The sequence below is a fragment of the Myodes glareolus genome, chromosome 1, assembly GCF_982192425.1.
Source record: "Myodes glareolus chromosome 1, mMyoGla1.1, whole genome shotgun sequence".
Lineage (NCBI taxonomy): Eukaryota > Metazoa > Chordata > Mammalia > Rodentia > Cricetidae > Myodes > Myodes glareolus.
In genome coordinates, this window is record NC_142026.1 from 98,254,595 (window position 1) to 98,272,625 (window position 18,031).

General features: G+C 44.2%; 1 protein-coding gene across 11 annotated transcripts in view; it reads right to left on the bottom strand.

Moving 5' to 3' along the window:
* The window catches only part of Fam184a (family with sequence similarity 184 member A), a 138,260-nt gene extending 122,865 nt beyond the window's left edge, over window positions 1-15,395 (bottom strand). For 3 of the 11 annotated variants that reach the window (XR_015002012.2, XM_085690074.2, XM_085690072.2), the window contains exon 1: window positions 15,018-15,388. Coding sequence is in view for 10 of the 11 variants with exons in the window: in XM_085690074.2 (XP_085546200.2) it covers window positions 15,018-15,185 (168 nt within the window). In the remaining variant the exon portion in view is untranslated. Of the gene's footprint in view, window positions 1-15,017 lie in introns of all 11 variants that reach the window. The other 8 variants (XM_048425274.3, XM_048425273.3, XM_085690068.2 and 5 more) reach the window with 6 other exon arrangements.
* Between the last annotated feature and the right edge of the window lie 2,636 nt (window positions 15,396-18,031).

Sequence of the window (18,031 nt, forward strand, 5' to 3'; positions counted from 1 at the left end):
AGTGGTGCCCACCCTAGATGATTTAAGAAGATAGCTACATGGCGGGAGATTTAAACCATAAGAATAAGACATTTTAGACTTGAATTGTCTTTTTTTTAAATTTCCTATCTATCACAAAAATTTAGTCCATAAAACATTCATTCAAATGTGTGACAGACTCAACCTACAAGATTTCTAGGCGTCTTTCTTTATACACCTACAAAGACTTCTAACAAACCATCTGGCACACTGGCAGAGTACACCAGGAAGGAAGCAACTGCAAATCAATTCTAAGCAAATGATGAACACAAAAGATGTGGCTTTGTTTAAATAAAGCTAAAGCGGCACAGCAGTGCTAAAGCTTTCGCTGTAACATGAGGGCCAGCTTGTTGGGGTGTCTACCCCACCCGGTACCCCACAACCGGCAAGTTCCAAAGAAAATCACACGGAGTCTACATTAGGTTATAAGCTGATTGGCCCATTAGGTCAGGCTACTTATTAGCTCTTATATTATGTTACCCCATTATCCTTATCTATATTAGCCATATGGCTTGGTACCTTTTCCAGCGGGGCAGCTTACATCTTTCCTCTCCGGTGGTCTGGGCAGAACTGCTGAAGGAGCTTCCTGCTTTCCAGAATACTCCCAGTCTCTTTGCTCCACCTCTATTTCCTGTCTGGCTTTCCTGCCTGTACTGCCTGCCTGGCCAATCAGCATTTTATTAAAATATGATTGACAGAATACAGAAAATTCTCCCACATTTCACTGGGTTTGTCTTTTAATTTAACTTTTTTTTTATGTGTGCGAGTGTAGGGAGGTCACACGCCATGTGCACATGTGTAGATCCGGGGACAACCTGCAGGACTGGCTTCTTCCAACATGAGGGTTCTGGGAATCATAGTCAGGTTACCAGGCTTGGCAGCAAATGCTCTTGTCCTCCAGACCATCTCACTGCCCCTCACTCTGTGTTTTGAAATGAATTACACACGGTGTCACTTTCTGACGTAGGGCAATGTGGCAGATACAATCACCGTGCGGGTGGCAGATCTGAATGTAATTTTATAGCATACTTCTGACTGTAGCCTGGGTCAGATGATGGGCAACTCACACAGAACATGAATCCTCTTGCCTCCTTGAGCCCATCTATTGTCTCACCACCAAGTGTTTGGGGAAATAACAAGAGCCATAGTCACAATAATAGCAGGGTGTTCAGGGTGGTAATGACAGTCCCAGTCACACAGGCCCATACCAGCAGCTGAAAGTCAGAGCCGGGGTTAAGTAGATGCAAAATTCTGCCTGTTTTGGGATATAGCCTATCTTTTGAACACACAGAACTTCCTACTTGTGAATTTACCTTCCTGCGAAAATGTGTACGTAACTCCAAATCTAACACTCATGGTGTGTTAGATAAGCTCCATTTGGGCATGAATTACACAGCGAATTCAGTGTCAATGAACCAATAATGCGCAGTGTTCCAGGCAGACACAAACAAAGGCATCCATGAGCTGACCTGCTGAGGACATGACAGATCAGGGGGCTGTCACCAACCTCATTCCAATTTGCCAGAGATACAGAGCATGGAATGGGAGCTGCTTTGAATAATGAGAACCGACCGGAAGTTCATCACTCCTCAGCTTTGCTTTGAGCTATGGCCCCCAATAATGCAAAACATCCCTGCTTCCCAGAGACCCTGTGCAAAATACACTTTGTGTTAGAGGCAGTGTTGGCAGAGGCTCAGCCTGGAGGGAAAGGACTGGAGCGCACAGGATCTGACATTTATTGACCACTTCTCGTCTACATAAATCATCTCATTTGACCTTTGCAATAACCGTGCAGTAGGCTCTGTTATTGTCAGTTTATAACGAGGTGCAGAGAGGTGAAAACGTTTACTGAAAGGCGGCACATCCGGAAGTCATAAGACATACTCAAGTAGAGCTGAGGGAACCACGGCTCTGCCCTCTTGTGAACACTGCTGAGGCCTTCCTAGGGCGTCTCTGGCCTGCTCATGGAAATCCAGATCTCACACACGTACACTAGCCCCCAGGCTTCCAGGTTTCCCTCCATTCCTCCTACTTCCTGGCTAAACATACCATAGAGATTTGTAACCACCAAATGCACTAACCAGAGCATCAAAACCTTATTAAGGAAGAATTTAAGAAGCAAAGATTCTTTGTCTAGGGAGAGGATATACAAAACTGCTACCAAATAAGAACCAAATCAAATAGAAAAAATTGTCCATAGCAGTATATGCAGAATTTGTCATAATTTATTAATAAATTTTATGATATATGTGCTCAGCATATTCCTATTATATTTTCTCCATCAAATAAAAAATTCAGAAAAAAACACATAATCTAATATGAGATAGTAATAGTCATAAAAATAAATAATTAATAGTACTTAGTTCAGGGCTTATGAAGACACTGAATAAATTTTATAAACACATGTACCTCTGAATTCCGCTTCAGTCTTGTTATCCCCTTTCATGTTCTCAGTACATCATTAAACACACACAAACTCACACTGAAATGTATCCCCCAATCACAACACTTGGCTGACATTTAACGTCTAAGAATAAGAATCCTATGCTGTATTTAATCACAAAATCTTTTCGAAAAGAAATGGGATCTTGCTGAGGTCAAGCTTAAGCCAGGTGACGGACACAAATATTGGCTAAGCGTTTCCAACGCAAACGTCCAAAGCTGAAGCTTCCTGGGCACCGAGTAAGGCTGCTGCATTTCCAAACTTGACTTCAGGAGACAGGTCGCAGACAAAATGCAGATGCACCAAAATACCTCAAAACTTGCCATTACTGAATCTGAGTGCATATCAAATACAAGTTTGTTTCATGTTAAAGTCCCATTCTTGCATATATGTAAATATTCCAAAATCTAAAACAGTTCGAAATAAGAGACTTCCGGTCTCCAGTGTCTGAAGTTGGAGATACTCAATCTGTACCTATAAACTCCCACTCCCCACAACAGGCAACGTCTATGCAACTGAAAAGACCACAGTAGGACATTTCCATATTCAGTTTTGTAGTTCATTGATGAGTGAGAAATGCCAAATAAAAAGGGAATGAACGAAATATAGCTCAGTGCCCAGCCTTTTGACCCTGAAACATGTCATCATCTACGAGGCTCATACTTGTCGGAAGACAGTCCAAGAACGGAGTCCTGTGTGGAGAATTCTGAGTGCTTGTGAGAAAACTCCAAGAAAGCAAGGCAAGGGTCTTGTGACTTCAGTTTCTTCAAAAGCACGTAATTGTTCTTGGAATGTGCTTCCATGCCCTCCCAGGTGTAGCAGATAGGAGTGAGTTTATTTCAGATTACTCATTACAAATGGCTTCTGTTAGCACAGACACTGAGAGAAAATAATTAATAAATGGGACCTCCTGAAACTGAAAAGTTTCTGTAAAGCAAAATGGTCAATAAGACAAAATGACAACCTACAGAATGGGAATATATCTTCACTAACCCCACTTCTGACAGAGGTCTGATCTCCAAAATATACAAAGAACTCAAGGAATTGGTCACCAAAAGAACAAATAATCCAATAAAAAAAATGGAGTATAGACCTAAACAGAGAACTCTCAACAGAAGAATCTAAAATGGCTGAAAGACACTTAAGGAAATATTCAACATCCTTAGCCATCAGAGAAATGCAAATCAAAATAACGCTGAGATTCTATCTTTCGTACACCTGTAAGAATGGCCAAGATCAAAACCACTGATGACAACTTATGCTGGAGAGGTTGTGGGGAAAAGGGAACACTTCTGCATTGCTGTTGGGAATGCAAACAGGTACAGCTCCTTTGGATGTCAGTGTGGCGATTTCTCAGAAAATTAGGAAACAACCTTCCACAAGACCTAGTAATACCACTTTTGGGTATATATATATAAAGGATGTGCAATCGTACCACAAGGACATGTGTTCAACTATGTTCATAGCAGCATTGTTTGTCATAGCCAGAATCTGGAAACAACCTAAATGTCCCTTGATCGAAGAATGGATAAGGAAAATGTAGTATATTTACACAATGGAGTACTACACAGCAGAAAAAAACGACAACTTAAATTTTGCAGGAAAATAGATAAAACTAGAAAACATCATTTTGAGTGAGGTAACCCAGACACAGAAGGACAATTATCACATGTACTCACTCATATGTGGTTTTTAGACATAAAGGAAAGAAAACCAACCTAGAAATCACAATCCCAGAGAACTTAGACAACAATGAAGACCCTAAGAGAGATTTACATAGATCTAATCTACATGGAAAGTAGAAAAAGACAAGATCTCCTGAGTAAATGAGGACCTTGGGAGGGGAGGGAAGGTTGGAGTGGGGAGGGGAGAGGCAGGGAGGGGAGCAGAGAAAAATGTAGAGCTCAATAAAAATCAATTTAAAACAAGAAAAAAATAGCTCCTGTTATTTGCTTAAATGCCTTTATGGAAAAACATGGTTTTGCCACATGCAGCTTGTCCCTGTGGTTATATACAGCTTGAACTCATGAGAACTTTACTCATGAGCTCTTTCTCAACGCTCGGAGTACAAATTATCTGATGTTCCCAATAAAGATGGCTATTGTGTGAGCCTTTAGTCTGTCTCATTTTTAGGTTTTATTCTCCCAGGTCCCACCACCTTTAGAGAAGTAAACACAAGAAGTAAAAACACACAAGAATTATGTAAAAAAAAAAATAAAAAAGAAAATCACAACAATGAAAAAAATCTCATTATGTTTTAAGTGAGTTTTTTGGGGGAGGTACATGCATTGCTATCCTGGGGTTGCATGTAGTCTGGGTTCTCAGGTTGGATACTCCTGATTAGCCTAATTAGGTTTAGCCTAATGGTATCAATATAACTTTGGTTTAATATCCTGTATTAAGGATCATAATATTGACTTGGGGCTGGCAAGGAACCATAGTTAACTTATGAACAATTAAAACACATTATGTGGGGGAGTGGGAGGGTGTTGGGAAGAGGGGCGTAAATGGAAACTTTTATAATTTAATAAAATTACTTTAAAAAAAAACAGATTATGTTAGAAGGTTGGCAATTATCAATCTCCAGGTAAGTTCCAGTTAACTAAAACAACTTATTCCCCAATATTAGATAAGAAATTATTCCAGTATTTTACTGAAATTATCAAGCATATTTAGTAATCTAGTTAAGGACAAAATGTTTTCTTCTCAAACCCCTTCAAATTTCAATACAGATGTGGTACACACAGACATGAGATACAGACTAGCAACCCTGAAGGGCTGTTGTTAGAAACACTGTCTGCCTTGAAAAACACAGCCCCAAAAACTGAAATACCCACCCCCACGCACCATGGTTGACCACTGACTCTGTTTGTCCCTCTTTGTAGGCACTATAGAGCTTTGAGATTCCGTGTGTACATCAAAGTGACCTTAGAAGAGAAAGGGGACACATGTACACATTCAGCAGGAATGCAGGAAAGATGGAAGCCTCGGTGACATCAGCTCAAGGTCTACAAAAGACAACTGTTTGTTGATGCAGTTTAGCAACAGCTAAGAAAATACTTTCTGCAATATCAGCTTTGGTCTCAGATGTTAAACATACCAAAAGCCCTGGTAAATCACCCACTTGCAAAAGTTGGCGATTCTGAAACTCGCTGTTACATATGAAGTGATGGGAAGGCAGGGTGTATTTTTCCAAAACAAAGTGAAGATCTTTCATCTGAACAGGGAAATATGAAATACTCCAAAATCCCAGCAGCATTTTGTTTGTTTCTCTCCCTGTGGGGGTCTCAGTACATTTTCCAAGCTGGTCTTGAATTCATGAGTTCAAGTACTCCTCCTGCCTAACTTCCACTCACAGCTCAGCCTACAGGCACACGGAACTGTGCCCAGCTCTTAAAAATATTTTCACCACTGTCCTGTAACTCTAACATTTTGAGTTCTGAGGCATTTTGGACTTTCTAAAGTTGGGATGTTTGGCCAGTAAAATCTATGCAAATATGGTCAAATAAAAACACAAATAAAGCCCTTGGGAAGCTAAAATATTTCTAATTCAAACATTCTGGATAAAAGAAACTCAATGTGTAATCTTTCAAAGAGTGATTTGGTTACTAGGTGAATCTAAAAGAGTTACCGTGGCTCAAATAGGCTTGAAACAGAAAATGGACCAGATGGTAACATCCCCCACCCTCCATCAAGCTATCATTTGCAACACTGTTTCCCTTTTCAACCCTAAATTCAGTTAACAAATGTTCCCTGCAGGTGTCTACCTCCAAAATGGCCCACTGTGCACCAACTCTGACATTTATTTAATGTCCTTTTTATTCACAAAGGATCTGAAGGATAGGGACTTTCTACAGTGAAAAACCAGCAGTGCAGGCCAAGTCCCATTGTGCACATCAGTCTCGTTTCACAGCACCATACTAACTTCTTCTGGATGTTCATGGAGAAGAGACGGATTTTTGTTTCGTTGTTGAAATCTCGCAGAATCGATCAGCTGGCACGGAAACAATAGCATCTCATCAGTAGGTCCCTCTGTCACCCAGCACCTAACTGGCATTCCAGACCCAGGTAATGCCCATCTCAAAGGGAGGCCATCCAGAATTTTCAGAAATAGTCATCATTTTAGAACTTTTAGTATAGCAACCGACATAATCCGATTAAGCCGGTTACTTCAATACATATACTAACTTCATCATTTTCATTCATGCCACTTCTTAAGGCATTGGTAAGGAGAAGCGGATACAAGGTTTTTATAGGCAAACAGAACAAAGAAATAAAGTGATAAAATATTGGAAGTTTTCTAGTGCATAGCCTTCAAAAACTAAGCAAGCATCCAATAGAAAAACACCAAGCATGGCAGCCTCTAAATCAATTCAATGAACAGTCTTGTAAGTCTGTAATTTAGTCACTGTCAATAAAAACACAAAAAATATTATGAATGGGGTAGGAGGAGAGAAAGAATGGAAGAGGGGTCAGAAAAAAAGCTTTCTTTTCAAGATGGGTTTTTCATTGGCCTACAACTTATCAAGTAGGGTAGGCTGGCTGACCAGTGAGCCTCAGGGATCCATCTATTCACTTTGCCTCACTGGTTCTGGAATTACAAGCATATAATACCACGCCTGGCTTATATTTTAAAAACGTGGGTTAAGGACACTGAACTCAGATATGACGCTTGCATAGCAAATCCTTTACCAACTTAACTATCTTCCCAGCCTTAAATCTAGAAAATTTCTACAGTATGGGAAAGAAGAGGATTGGTTTCAATACTAAGAAATATCTGTTGATTTGGATGGTACGCAAAATACAGCTCCAATTGGGAAATCAATAACTGTGGCCTCTTAACTAAAACTGGAAAGAGAGGAAACACTGAGGAAAAAAAGACTTGTAAACTCAGTTGTCCAAGCAGAGCAGTCTGGAAAACTGAGTTCAAATCCTGACAGGCCGTATTGCTTTACCATGATTCTGGATCCTCAACTCCTATGTCTGTAAATGGTTTAAGCCTGTAGAGTCTAAAATGTCTGTCTGGAGTTCCTTTTAACTATAAAAGGCAGCCCCACCCTCCCTATCCCCCTTTAAAATGTTTCGGACAACTAACAGGATATTGTGGTTTTTCCATTGTTTTAATTTTGAAACAGGGACTTGCTGTGGAGCCCAGACTCGCCTGGAATTCACTGTGGAACTAAAGTTGGTCTCAAACTCATCATAAGCCTCCCGCCTCAGCTCACAAAGATTAGAATTCCAGGACCACACTACTACACCCGCGTATCGCGCTTTTGTGTGCATTAGCAAAATCAGAGAAATCAATCCACCCAGCTATGACTAGAAGATTATATCCATGCTACTGCACAAGACAAGGGCAGAGCTGCAGTGTAGCGTGGGACAAAGGAGGAGGCGGCATCTGGCATGTGCTCGCGCTAAGCTGAAACAGCCAGATGTTTATGCTACGAGGCTACTTACAGTGATAGCTCAGAAACAAAACTGAACATGATTATGCAGCAGTATCTAATTTTTAAAAGTAGTAAAAGTAAGTACATAACCTGAGTACCTACAGAATCCAGGAAAGTAAAAGGGACCAAGTAGGCATGAGGAGGGCAATAGAGAGAGGAAGATCTCAAGGGGGAAATGGAAAAATGGAGTGGACTTTAATTAGGGAGGGAGATAAGTATAGAGGGGGAGGAGGGTAATACAACAGTAAAGATGTCTGAAAAAGCTATAAGTAATCATATTGTTGTAAACCTACCTAAAATGCCTATAATGCATGAGTCTGTATATACATATATAGTTAAATGAAATTTGCCCATCTAGGCTGACAAGGCTTCCCCCAAGAGTCAGAGACAAACTAACAAGAGCCCCAACACCAGACATGAGAAACCCTCTTCTGCGGGTTGTACAAGAGACTCCCAAAACATTATAGGCTACTGCTGTTACCTCAGTTGCCTCCCTGAGGTGGGAGGTACACCCCTACTGCTGAAGACACAGTGTACTTTGGACACAACACCCAGAGGACCCGAGCTGGATCGGACCTGAAAGCCTCTTCCCTGAGGGCTAGCTTTCATGGTACCAGAAACCCATGCGAGCTTCCAGGGGAGGGAAGCGAACGACTGTTCCACCCAGCCATGGTGCTTATGAACCCACAGCCTTGGCCAGCATGGCATAGTAACTCAAAGGTGCAGTGTTACCCACACCTTAGTGGTAGCCAACAGCTCTTTGATTAGACTTTAGACTGACTAAGTGTCATCCTCACCCCTCATAAGGAAACTTATCTTTGCAACAGACAGACCATTACAGGAAGCCACAACTAATCGAAACACAGAGTCGTGGAGCCCAGTCTCAATTGAAACATCTACAAAACAACTCCCGCGCCTATGGCTAGGAATCACTGCAGAAGAGAAGGCGTCAGGACCACAAGCAGCAGAGGAGCAGGAAGTTTGCTGTGGGATGGAGTCTTCTGCAAATGTCAGAGAAGCAAGGCCCAGGGAGTCTCACCAACACAGCTGCCTAAATATGACCCCAACAAGATGACACCGATAAACATGCTAACACGGAACAGGAAAACTCGGGAGGCCTCAACCCTTGGCAAAGAACTTCTGGCAACTAAGCAATACTGAGAGCTGGGGGTACTAATCTTCCAGCAGGAAAAGTCTACAAATTGGCTATTCAATACAAAAGAGCAAGAGGGTACATGTGAGGGGCTGGAGAGAGGAGGGGGGAAAGGTGAAATGATGTCGTTATAATTTCAAAAAGTAATAAAAATAAAAATTTAGTTTTATTTAATGAAGAGAAAATGGAATTGTTTGAGATTTTTACTAGTTTCCACACTGCATAAATACATTCTGGTTTGGAATACAGAAAAGCAGTTTCAAGTCATCATAAAACCTTTTAAAAAATGTTTGATATAGAAATATCAAATGCATTCTGAAATGATGATGTTATATTTTTAGAGAGTTTATATTTTATTCTTATATCAAAATTAAGTTCATAATTCTTTCCAAAATTTTAATGAACTGCCAGTGTATATTTAAACAACTGAGAATATTTTAACTCAGCCAACCCTGGAAAACCACAGATATGATTTCTCAAAAAATACTGACTTTCTCTACTTCACAGTAAAATTACTTTCAAATTATACCACCACCCCTTCCCAATAAATACTCAGTGACTGTTGTAGTATATGAAAAGTTTCTATATTAAGGTTACAGGGAAAAAAAAGCTGTATTTCCTACAGCTGGTAAACTAACAATCAAATAAGCGGGATGGTATACCCATATGTCAAAAACATAATGGCGACTAGTGACAAATTTGCACCATTAAGTATCAAATGAGAAATAAAGGTAACAAATATTGTAAACCTTCAGAGTAAGGATGTCCCCAAAGGACCAGACCGGTCACGGCAGCTCCAGGTGTAAAGGCCACGGCTGCCTACTGAAGAAAAGGCCTCGATGCTAAGGACCAAACCGAAAGGTTTTAATTACTAGCTCCATCTTAACCTCTATCTTCTGTAAATTGTCACTACAAGCAATGAGTGGAATGAGGTGGACCAGAGTTTAATGACCTAAAGAGGCATCAGCTAAAATAGCAAGAGAGTGGAACAGAAGTTTCTACTCAGAGCTAAAGACAATAAACTAGCTAACAGATGGTCCAAGCACTCTTTACAAAGCGAAAGGTTAAACATGGCTGAGGTAGGTTACCCCCTAGGTGAACCATTGTCACAAGCAGCTTTATGGCGATCACAGAGGGATTCTAGTGGCTTCCATAGAGAAGCCACAGTGAAGAAGAGTCTGTGGAAAGATGACTGTCCCACACTGAGTCTGAGAAGTAAGCTTTGAGGGAAACACTTGGAGAGCTTGCTTGCCACTTACATCAAGCACTGTGAAGAACATTTGACCGGGCACCCGACCCATCCCTAGCAATCAGCAGGATGAGAAGCTGGGTGGAGAAACATGAGGCCAAGAGAGAAGGCTGAACTGGTCCCAGATCCAGTCTGTGAAGAGAATGAAGTGTCCTCCAAAGACCAGATGCGAGTCCTATAGACAGGAGACACAGCAGGTTGGGATGCAGCTGCTGGGCCCGGCCGAGAGGCTTATCCGGAGCTTGAACAGACCATAACAAAACAAAGATGAAGGTAATGCCAGGCCCAAGAGGTTGAGCAGGGAACCAGCAACTAGTCAAAACTAAGATGCATTTTTATTGTCAGAGAAGTTAAAGTGGAAATCTCAAGCAACTGAGGAAGGAGGTGGAGGACCCACAGGTGAAGATGTGCTGGACCAGCTGCTCTTTCCTTAGTGGCTTTCCTTGTGTCATTTCAGAGGGATCAGAGACCAGGCCTGGGAAGAGTAGAAACCAGGACAGAAGCAAAAACGCCGATGAAACCCCTTCCCCAGTTGCCTACCTTCCCCCTGGCAGGAAGCAGGGCTGAAGAGGGCTAGAGGAGGACAGAAGGCCTCGCCTCCGCGTCTGCCCTCAAGACTGTATGGTCAGCACTAAACAGTTTAATAAGCAGAGTTGAGACTTCTGTAGCCTAGTGACCAGAGACTGATCTATATTATCTAAGGACAACTAGAAAAACCAAGCCTATCTCTAGCCGAAAATAATGTAGTCCTCAGAAGTAAATTTGAAGGAACAAAATGTATGGGGGAGGGGCAAAGCCAAGAAAACAACAAGGCTGTTTCTTGGTTCCCTCTCCCAAGTTCTGCTCTTCTACATGAGACTCTAAAGAATCATCATAAGGGCAAGTGCAGACGTACAGACGTAAGGTCTTACAAATCAAATAGAATCCATTCAGCCGAGAGGGAGCCCTTGCCTTGAAGTCAGTCATTAACATTTCAGAAACACGCCACAACATGGGAGTTGGCCACCAATTCAGCACTCCTTTGCAAAACTTGACACAGATGACCTAAATATTCCTGCCTTACGGGCAGAGACTGTGTTCTGCCCCTCTCTCTCTCTCACTCTCTCACTCCCGCTTCCTCTAACCCTTAGTAAAATCCCTGTCTATTAAATGCTAAGAGTTGCGGTTCTCATCTGGAAAAGACCGCCCTGCTGGGTTCTTAGGAAACAGAATCTGAGCGAACATTCACCCGGTGAGGGTGAAGAGTTGCGGTCCTCATCTGGAAAAGACTGCCCTGCTGGGTTCTTAGGAAACAGAATCTGAGCGAACATTCACCCGGTGAGGATTTTCATTAGTCAAGAATATGCTGAAGGGCTAGGGGATAGAGCAGAGGATGCTGGGGCCGAGTGCTTGCCTAGTGCTCACATAAACATGCCCATGATCCTGGGCGTGACCCCTGGGACCAAACGGAAAGGAACAAGAGATGCCTCACCAGGTACAGCATACAGTAGTTTACTCTTCTTCTTTATCCTATCAGAGCTAGTCCAGTCTCTGGAGCAAGCCTTGGAGAACCAAACCGCGAATCAGAATGTAAAGCCCTGAAACTTTGCTATTCAATAGCACATCTGCTATACATATTTTAATAGAGTTGAGCAGAAAACCTCCAAAATAAATAGAGTATCAATAATGCTGACTCTGGATCACTGGTACTCTAGGGTCAGTCTGAGGCCCTGTCTTTAAAAAAAAAAAAATTAAAGTTAAAATACTCCTTTAAAAGTGTTTAAATATCTCACCCACATTTTCTTAATACTTTGTTGGTACATAATAAGTATTTTCAGTGACAACCTGAACTAAGAGCCCACTATGTGCCATTACAGCTCTCTAAGTATCATGCCCCCTACTGTTAGTTACCCCTAGGAAGCAGAGGCTCAGGGTGAGTGACTCACTTGAGGTCACACTATTACTAAGTAGTGGAGCCAGCTTTCTGACTCTAGTGTATGAGAACAACACACATTCTTAACCATGCTGCTTCTTTAATGCTGGGGAGAGTCCATTTCATTTTTGTTGTTGTTGTTGTTGGTGGTGGCAGTGGTAGTATGTGTGTGCACGCATGTGTGTATGTGTATATGCTTTGTATGCATACTCACACACATGTATATGCATGGAGGCCAGAGATGGGGGAGTCTTTCTCAATCACTCTCCATCTTATTCTTTGAGACAGGGTCTCTTGTCGAACCTGAAACTTGCTGTTTCTGCTCCCCAAGCTCTGGGATCTGAATGTATGCTGCAGCACCTAACCTTTTTATGTGGGTGCTGGGGATCAAACACAGGTACTCATGTTTGCATGGGCAAGCACTTGATCAGCAGAGCTCCCTCTTTAGCCCCAAGTCCCTAGCCTAATGGTTACCTCTACGTTATTTTGAAACGAAAGCAAAAATCAAGTTCCAACCACAGTTCTATTTAATTTACCTCCTACTGATATGAACTCATTAGCAAACTCTTTCCGACAATCTCAGACAGCAGATACACTGGAATGTCTAACTTCTAGCAATCCCTGTATACATACGTTCATGATGTAAGGCTTGTGGAGTATATGTGAATACAAAATTGGACGGTTTTTAAAATGATAAACAAGGAAGGCACAGTGTTTTAGGGTTTGTGAGAATGACTGCAATGGAGTCCTGTTATTAGACCGTTATTAGACTCCAGCTTTATCTTAGGCAATAAAAAGGCCAGCAATAGGGGTGGGGGAAGCACTAGGCATTTCCATACAACGTCATGGTAATCGGCCTTTACCAACACAACTCCACATTACCCTGCCCAGGGAACACTTGGTAATGTCTGCAGACTTGTCTACTGTCATTTCTAAATGCAGGGCACCCACGATTAGCAAGCATGCTGCTAAGGATCTCTGTATTGCATCGAATAGCCCCCTAACAAGGAACTACCAGATCTAAAGAGTCAACTATGTTACAATGAGAAACCCCAGCACAGGGGATTAAATGTCTGCAGCACTGGAAGCCTGCAGACTGGGCATTAGAAACAGTAACTACAAACAGGAAATCGGAATGCAGGCACGCTCAGGCAGTCACAAAAGCACTGGGCCAGCAGCACCTGGTTCATTACATTTGCAGGAGTGAGAGATGCGATCATCTCCCCTTAATATCCACCTGTGCCAGTCGGCTGAATTGCTTTCCTGAAAACAGAACAGGAAATTGAAGTCTGAGTAGAAAGGGTGAAAGTTTACAGAAGAAAAACAGTTTTTTATTAAATACCACACAGAGCTGCTTCTAACCTATGGAGTGTTTGTTACAAGAGTCTCCAAGAGTTACAATCTAAAACAAGAAAACGGTTGTTGTGAACACAGCATTAAAAACAAAATAACACAGAACAATATTCCTGAGCCTCTCTATGACTACCAGCATTCTGAAGACCAAACTCCTGGGGAGGCCTGGCTTTCAGCTCCAACTGTGGAAATGCCCAGATGACAAGTGGCCATAGTGACATGCTACACCTTCCATTCTGAGTGTGAGATCCTTCACAAAAGCAAATAGTAACAACTGCACAGGCGGCATCTCTGAGATGGAGCTTAGAACAAACACAAACAGGATAAAGAACAAAAAAGAAACTCCACAAAAGGCGGTGTGGCTCTGCTTGGTTTAAGTCATGATCACATGGTTTTTGTTTGCTTGCTTGTTTGTTTGTTTTAAATTTGTGCTTTCATACATCCCTTTGTTCTTTATTCCTTCTCTGGTATCTTTCTTTGTATCCTCAATCTCAACTCTTTGCCGTTTTTTACCCTCTCTTTACTCCCTTTCCACAAGCATTCCCTTTCTTCTCTTTAAACTCAATAGAATTAGATGATGATGGGGCTCTGAACTCGAGCCAGATCTCGAGAGATTATCAAGCAGTGAACCTCAAGTCCATCCTTCCCTCTTCAAAACTGCAACAGTCCTACGGAAGGTGGTCATGGCGAATGACTTTCAGAAACCACAGATCAGTTAGTTCCACGCAGCGCTATACTGCTGGTAATATCTCCAGGGATCCACCCCTTATTATCAGTACTAACTAAATTAGGAAAAAGCTCTCACAAGCTAACAACCCCCCCTCAAGTACAGTTGGAAAACTGTGCAGGTGATGTATCTATGGGCTCCTTGAAAACTGTCTTCTGATTAAGATGAAACATTTACTAATGCAAACACAGTGTGATTCATCTAATAAACCTTATTTGACATTATGTCAGGGTAAGTAAGGAATGACTCATTAAATCCCTAAAATGGCACGCAAGGTATGTTTCATCCTCCTACAGTCCTCGGAATAACCTCGAGAAGTTTATCCTCCCGTTAACTGTGGGAACCAGGAGCAGACACCGATTAACTTTGAGGATTCCGGGTCATGTTAGGTAAACCGGTACAGTACTTCACCGGGTACTCTTAGCGCGATGCCTCGTATAGCCCTCGGCAAGAGGCACAGGAGCAACAGGAAAGTCCATTTACTACCGTGGAACCCGGAAAGTGAGCCTTAGGGTGCTCTGTGCTGGTTTACTCTTAGTCGGCAATGGGGTGCAAGCCCTGGAAACGCCGCGGTCGGTGCGGGGTGCGATCTAGCTCAAGTTCGGTGGCCAGCGTTCCACCCAAGTTTGCGGGGCCAGGAGGCAACTCTGGCTGTTGCTTCTCTTAGCCGCCTCCGCCCGGCGCTAGGTGAGCCCCGAACCCCGCACCCCCGTACCTTGGTGAGCTGGGCGATCTTCTTGCTCATCTTCAGGTGCATGTCCTGGCTGTAGTCCATGCTGTGCCCGGCCAGCTGCGCGGCGGCCGGCGAGGGCGCGAATTTGGCCGCCCCGGCCGCAGAACCGCCGTAATAGTGCTGCTGCCAGCTCATGCCCGGGGTCGCCATCTTCCCGGCAGACCCCGGCCGGGGCACCTGTCCCCGCGCGCGGGGCGAGGCCGGCGCAGCGACGACACGGGGCAGGCGACAGCCGCGGCGGCCGCTTGCCGACCCGCCCGCCCGCGCCCTCCAGTCCGGGCGGCCGGAGTCCTCCCACCCGCCCGCGACGGCCGGGTCTCCCTACCCCGGCTGGGCGACGGCGCGGGTAGCGTCCCGCAAGCAGCGGCCACCCGGCCCCGAGACTCGGCCGCCGCCGGGGCTGCGGAGGGAGGCGGGGACGGGGCGGGCTGCAGCGGCGGGAGGCGGGGCCGCAGACGCGGGAGCCGCCGAGCGCCGTTACCAGGGCGCGCGGCTCAAGGCTCGGTGAGCGCGCGGGGTGCTGACCACGTCATTTCCCCGCAGCCAAGCTCCGCCCCGCAGCTCTCCGCCCCGCAGCTCTCCGCCCCACAGCTCTCCGCCTCGCAGCTCTCCGCCCCGCAGCCCTCCAGCCCGCAGCTCTTCAGTCCGCAGCCAAGCCCCGCCCCTTAGCTCTCCACCCCGTAGCCCTCCAACCTGCAGCTCCGACCCACCACCCTCCAGCCCAGGCTCCGCGTTCCCTGCAACCGCTCCACTGTCCGCAGACCTGTCGCCCTGCACACCTCAACCCTATGGCCGCCAGCACGCAGACCCACACTCCGCATCCCTTCAGCCCGCAGCTCTACAGCCCTCCCACCCCGCAATATGCAGTCCTGCACCAGGGAGGCCTCCGGATCACAGTCACACAGGGCCCTACAGTCCTGCAGCCCGGAGTACCGCAGCATCCCCTTTCACCCCCCTTTCACTATGCTGCCCCCAGTTGTTACCTTCTTAACCTGCACCCCACCCAATTCTGTAGCTTACAACATGTCCCGGCAGCCCGCAGCCTTTGGCTATTACCCAGTGCCTGAGTGTGCAGTCTGCTGGGTTTTGTTTGGTTGGTTTGGTTTGTTTTTGTTGTTTTGTTTTTGTTTTTAAATCGTCCAGAGAAGATGAGATTTTGATGGTCACCTTCGGTTAGCAACAAGCCTGTAGCTTGACAGAGCCTCTGTATGTACCTCTTGTGGGCAGGCCCAGCAAGGCATATCCAGGACTCTAAGGCCAAGGACCTCTGCTCCAGAGAAGTGGTGAAATAAAAGGAGATCTGTAACCCTAGACTTGAGTGGTCTTTGCAAACTCACCCAGGCTTGACCATTTCAGGGTGGCACTGACCCATTGTGTGCCAGCCTACACTGAATGAAGCAATGCCACGTGCCTAGATGCGGAGGAGTGTACCTCTCCAGTCAGCTGCAGCACACTTCTCAGTGGAATGGAGCCTGGAACAATTGTGTATGGAAATATCATTGGCTGGAAATTAGAATTAGACCATAATAGAGAGAGGAGTGCAGAACACGGGATGAGTCAGCCCTTAAAGACTAGGGGCTTGTTCCCAAATTTGGCATTACGTGTACTTTTTCACCATGCAGAAGGTTTGACTTGGTGCTTATCTTCTCTTAGCGTCTCTGCTCTTTAGGTCAAATGACTTTTAAAAACTTATATTTTGTGTTGACGTCCTTTTACATTAATGAGAAAACACGCTTTATAAAATTACACTTGTTTTGTGAAAATATGTTCTCTGTGCAGTTTTGCAGAGCTGAGTTCCTTCACTTGATGTGATTCTTCTTTAACATGCAAGTAGCCATCACATAAAGACTGAAAATGCTAGCAAATTAAATTGAGGGCCAAACTAACGAAGTGTCTGAATGTGACCACAAAACTAAACAAAACGAAGGTTGAATAGGATCCTAAGACATTTCCAGATCCTATTAGAATTCCAGAAGGAACGGAAGATTGAAACTGGTGATACTTTTTTTGCCAGATGCAAGGTACTCAGTACCTCAGGAGCAGACCTTAAAGAAAATGAGTTTAGTTCCAATGTTCTGAATGGGGCGGGTCATGAAAAGTGCATGTGCATTTTCTGTCCCCTTAAGTACTAATGGAGAATTAGAAACCATATAAACTGATGACACAACCCTCCACGTTATGGTTGAGGGGGGTTATGGTAGATATATGAGAACAGCCAGAGGCATCTCAAAGAGTTCAGACCAGAGAGAGAAAGTAGACTGAACATGACCAGCTTTCCGAACAAGGTCAAGACCATCTGCTTGAGAGGGAAGATTAGCAGGGGATAGAGAACAAAGAAGACCTGGGGAGAGAAGCAGTTCCAGAGCACAGGGAGAGAAAAACAAAGCAAGCATAGCAGGGCTATCAGGAGAATGAGCAGCTGAGCAGAGGGAAACTCATGAGTTGCAGGGAGTCCAGGTTAGGGGAAGAACGTTAGGTTAGGTAAGAAGGACCAGGATGCTAGCATGGACTTTGAAACGTATATCTGTTACTTGTGATACTGACGGAGCCCAGAGGCCAGTAGGAGCTTTGATGTGCTGATAAGCGCCACCGGTAACCGTATGTCCATTCTGCCAGAGGTAAGAGAAATGATTCCTTCTATTTGAAAGGAACCAGCTTCACAAGTTTCTGAGTAATGGTGACTTTTATCAAACTGCCCCAAATCAAATCTCCTGTAGTCCAGATTGAGCTCATTTCTGGATATATGGACTGCCTTTCAGAGTCTGAGGAATTGAGTTTCCCTTGGCTCTGCTTCCTCTGCGTATGGCTGGCGACTCGGCTCTTCTTCACCCTGCACACTCTTTTTGTTGGCAAGTCCCACCTAACCTCTACCAGCATAGCTACCGGCCATTCGCCCCTTTTTTAAACCAATGAGAGCAACACGTATTCACAGTGCACAGAAAGATTGTTTCACAGTAGAATCAAATCTCTTAATTTTGTACCCCCTGCAGATCAGA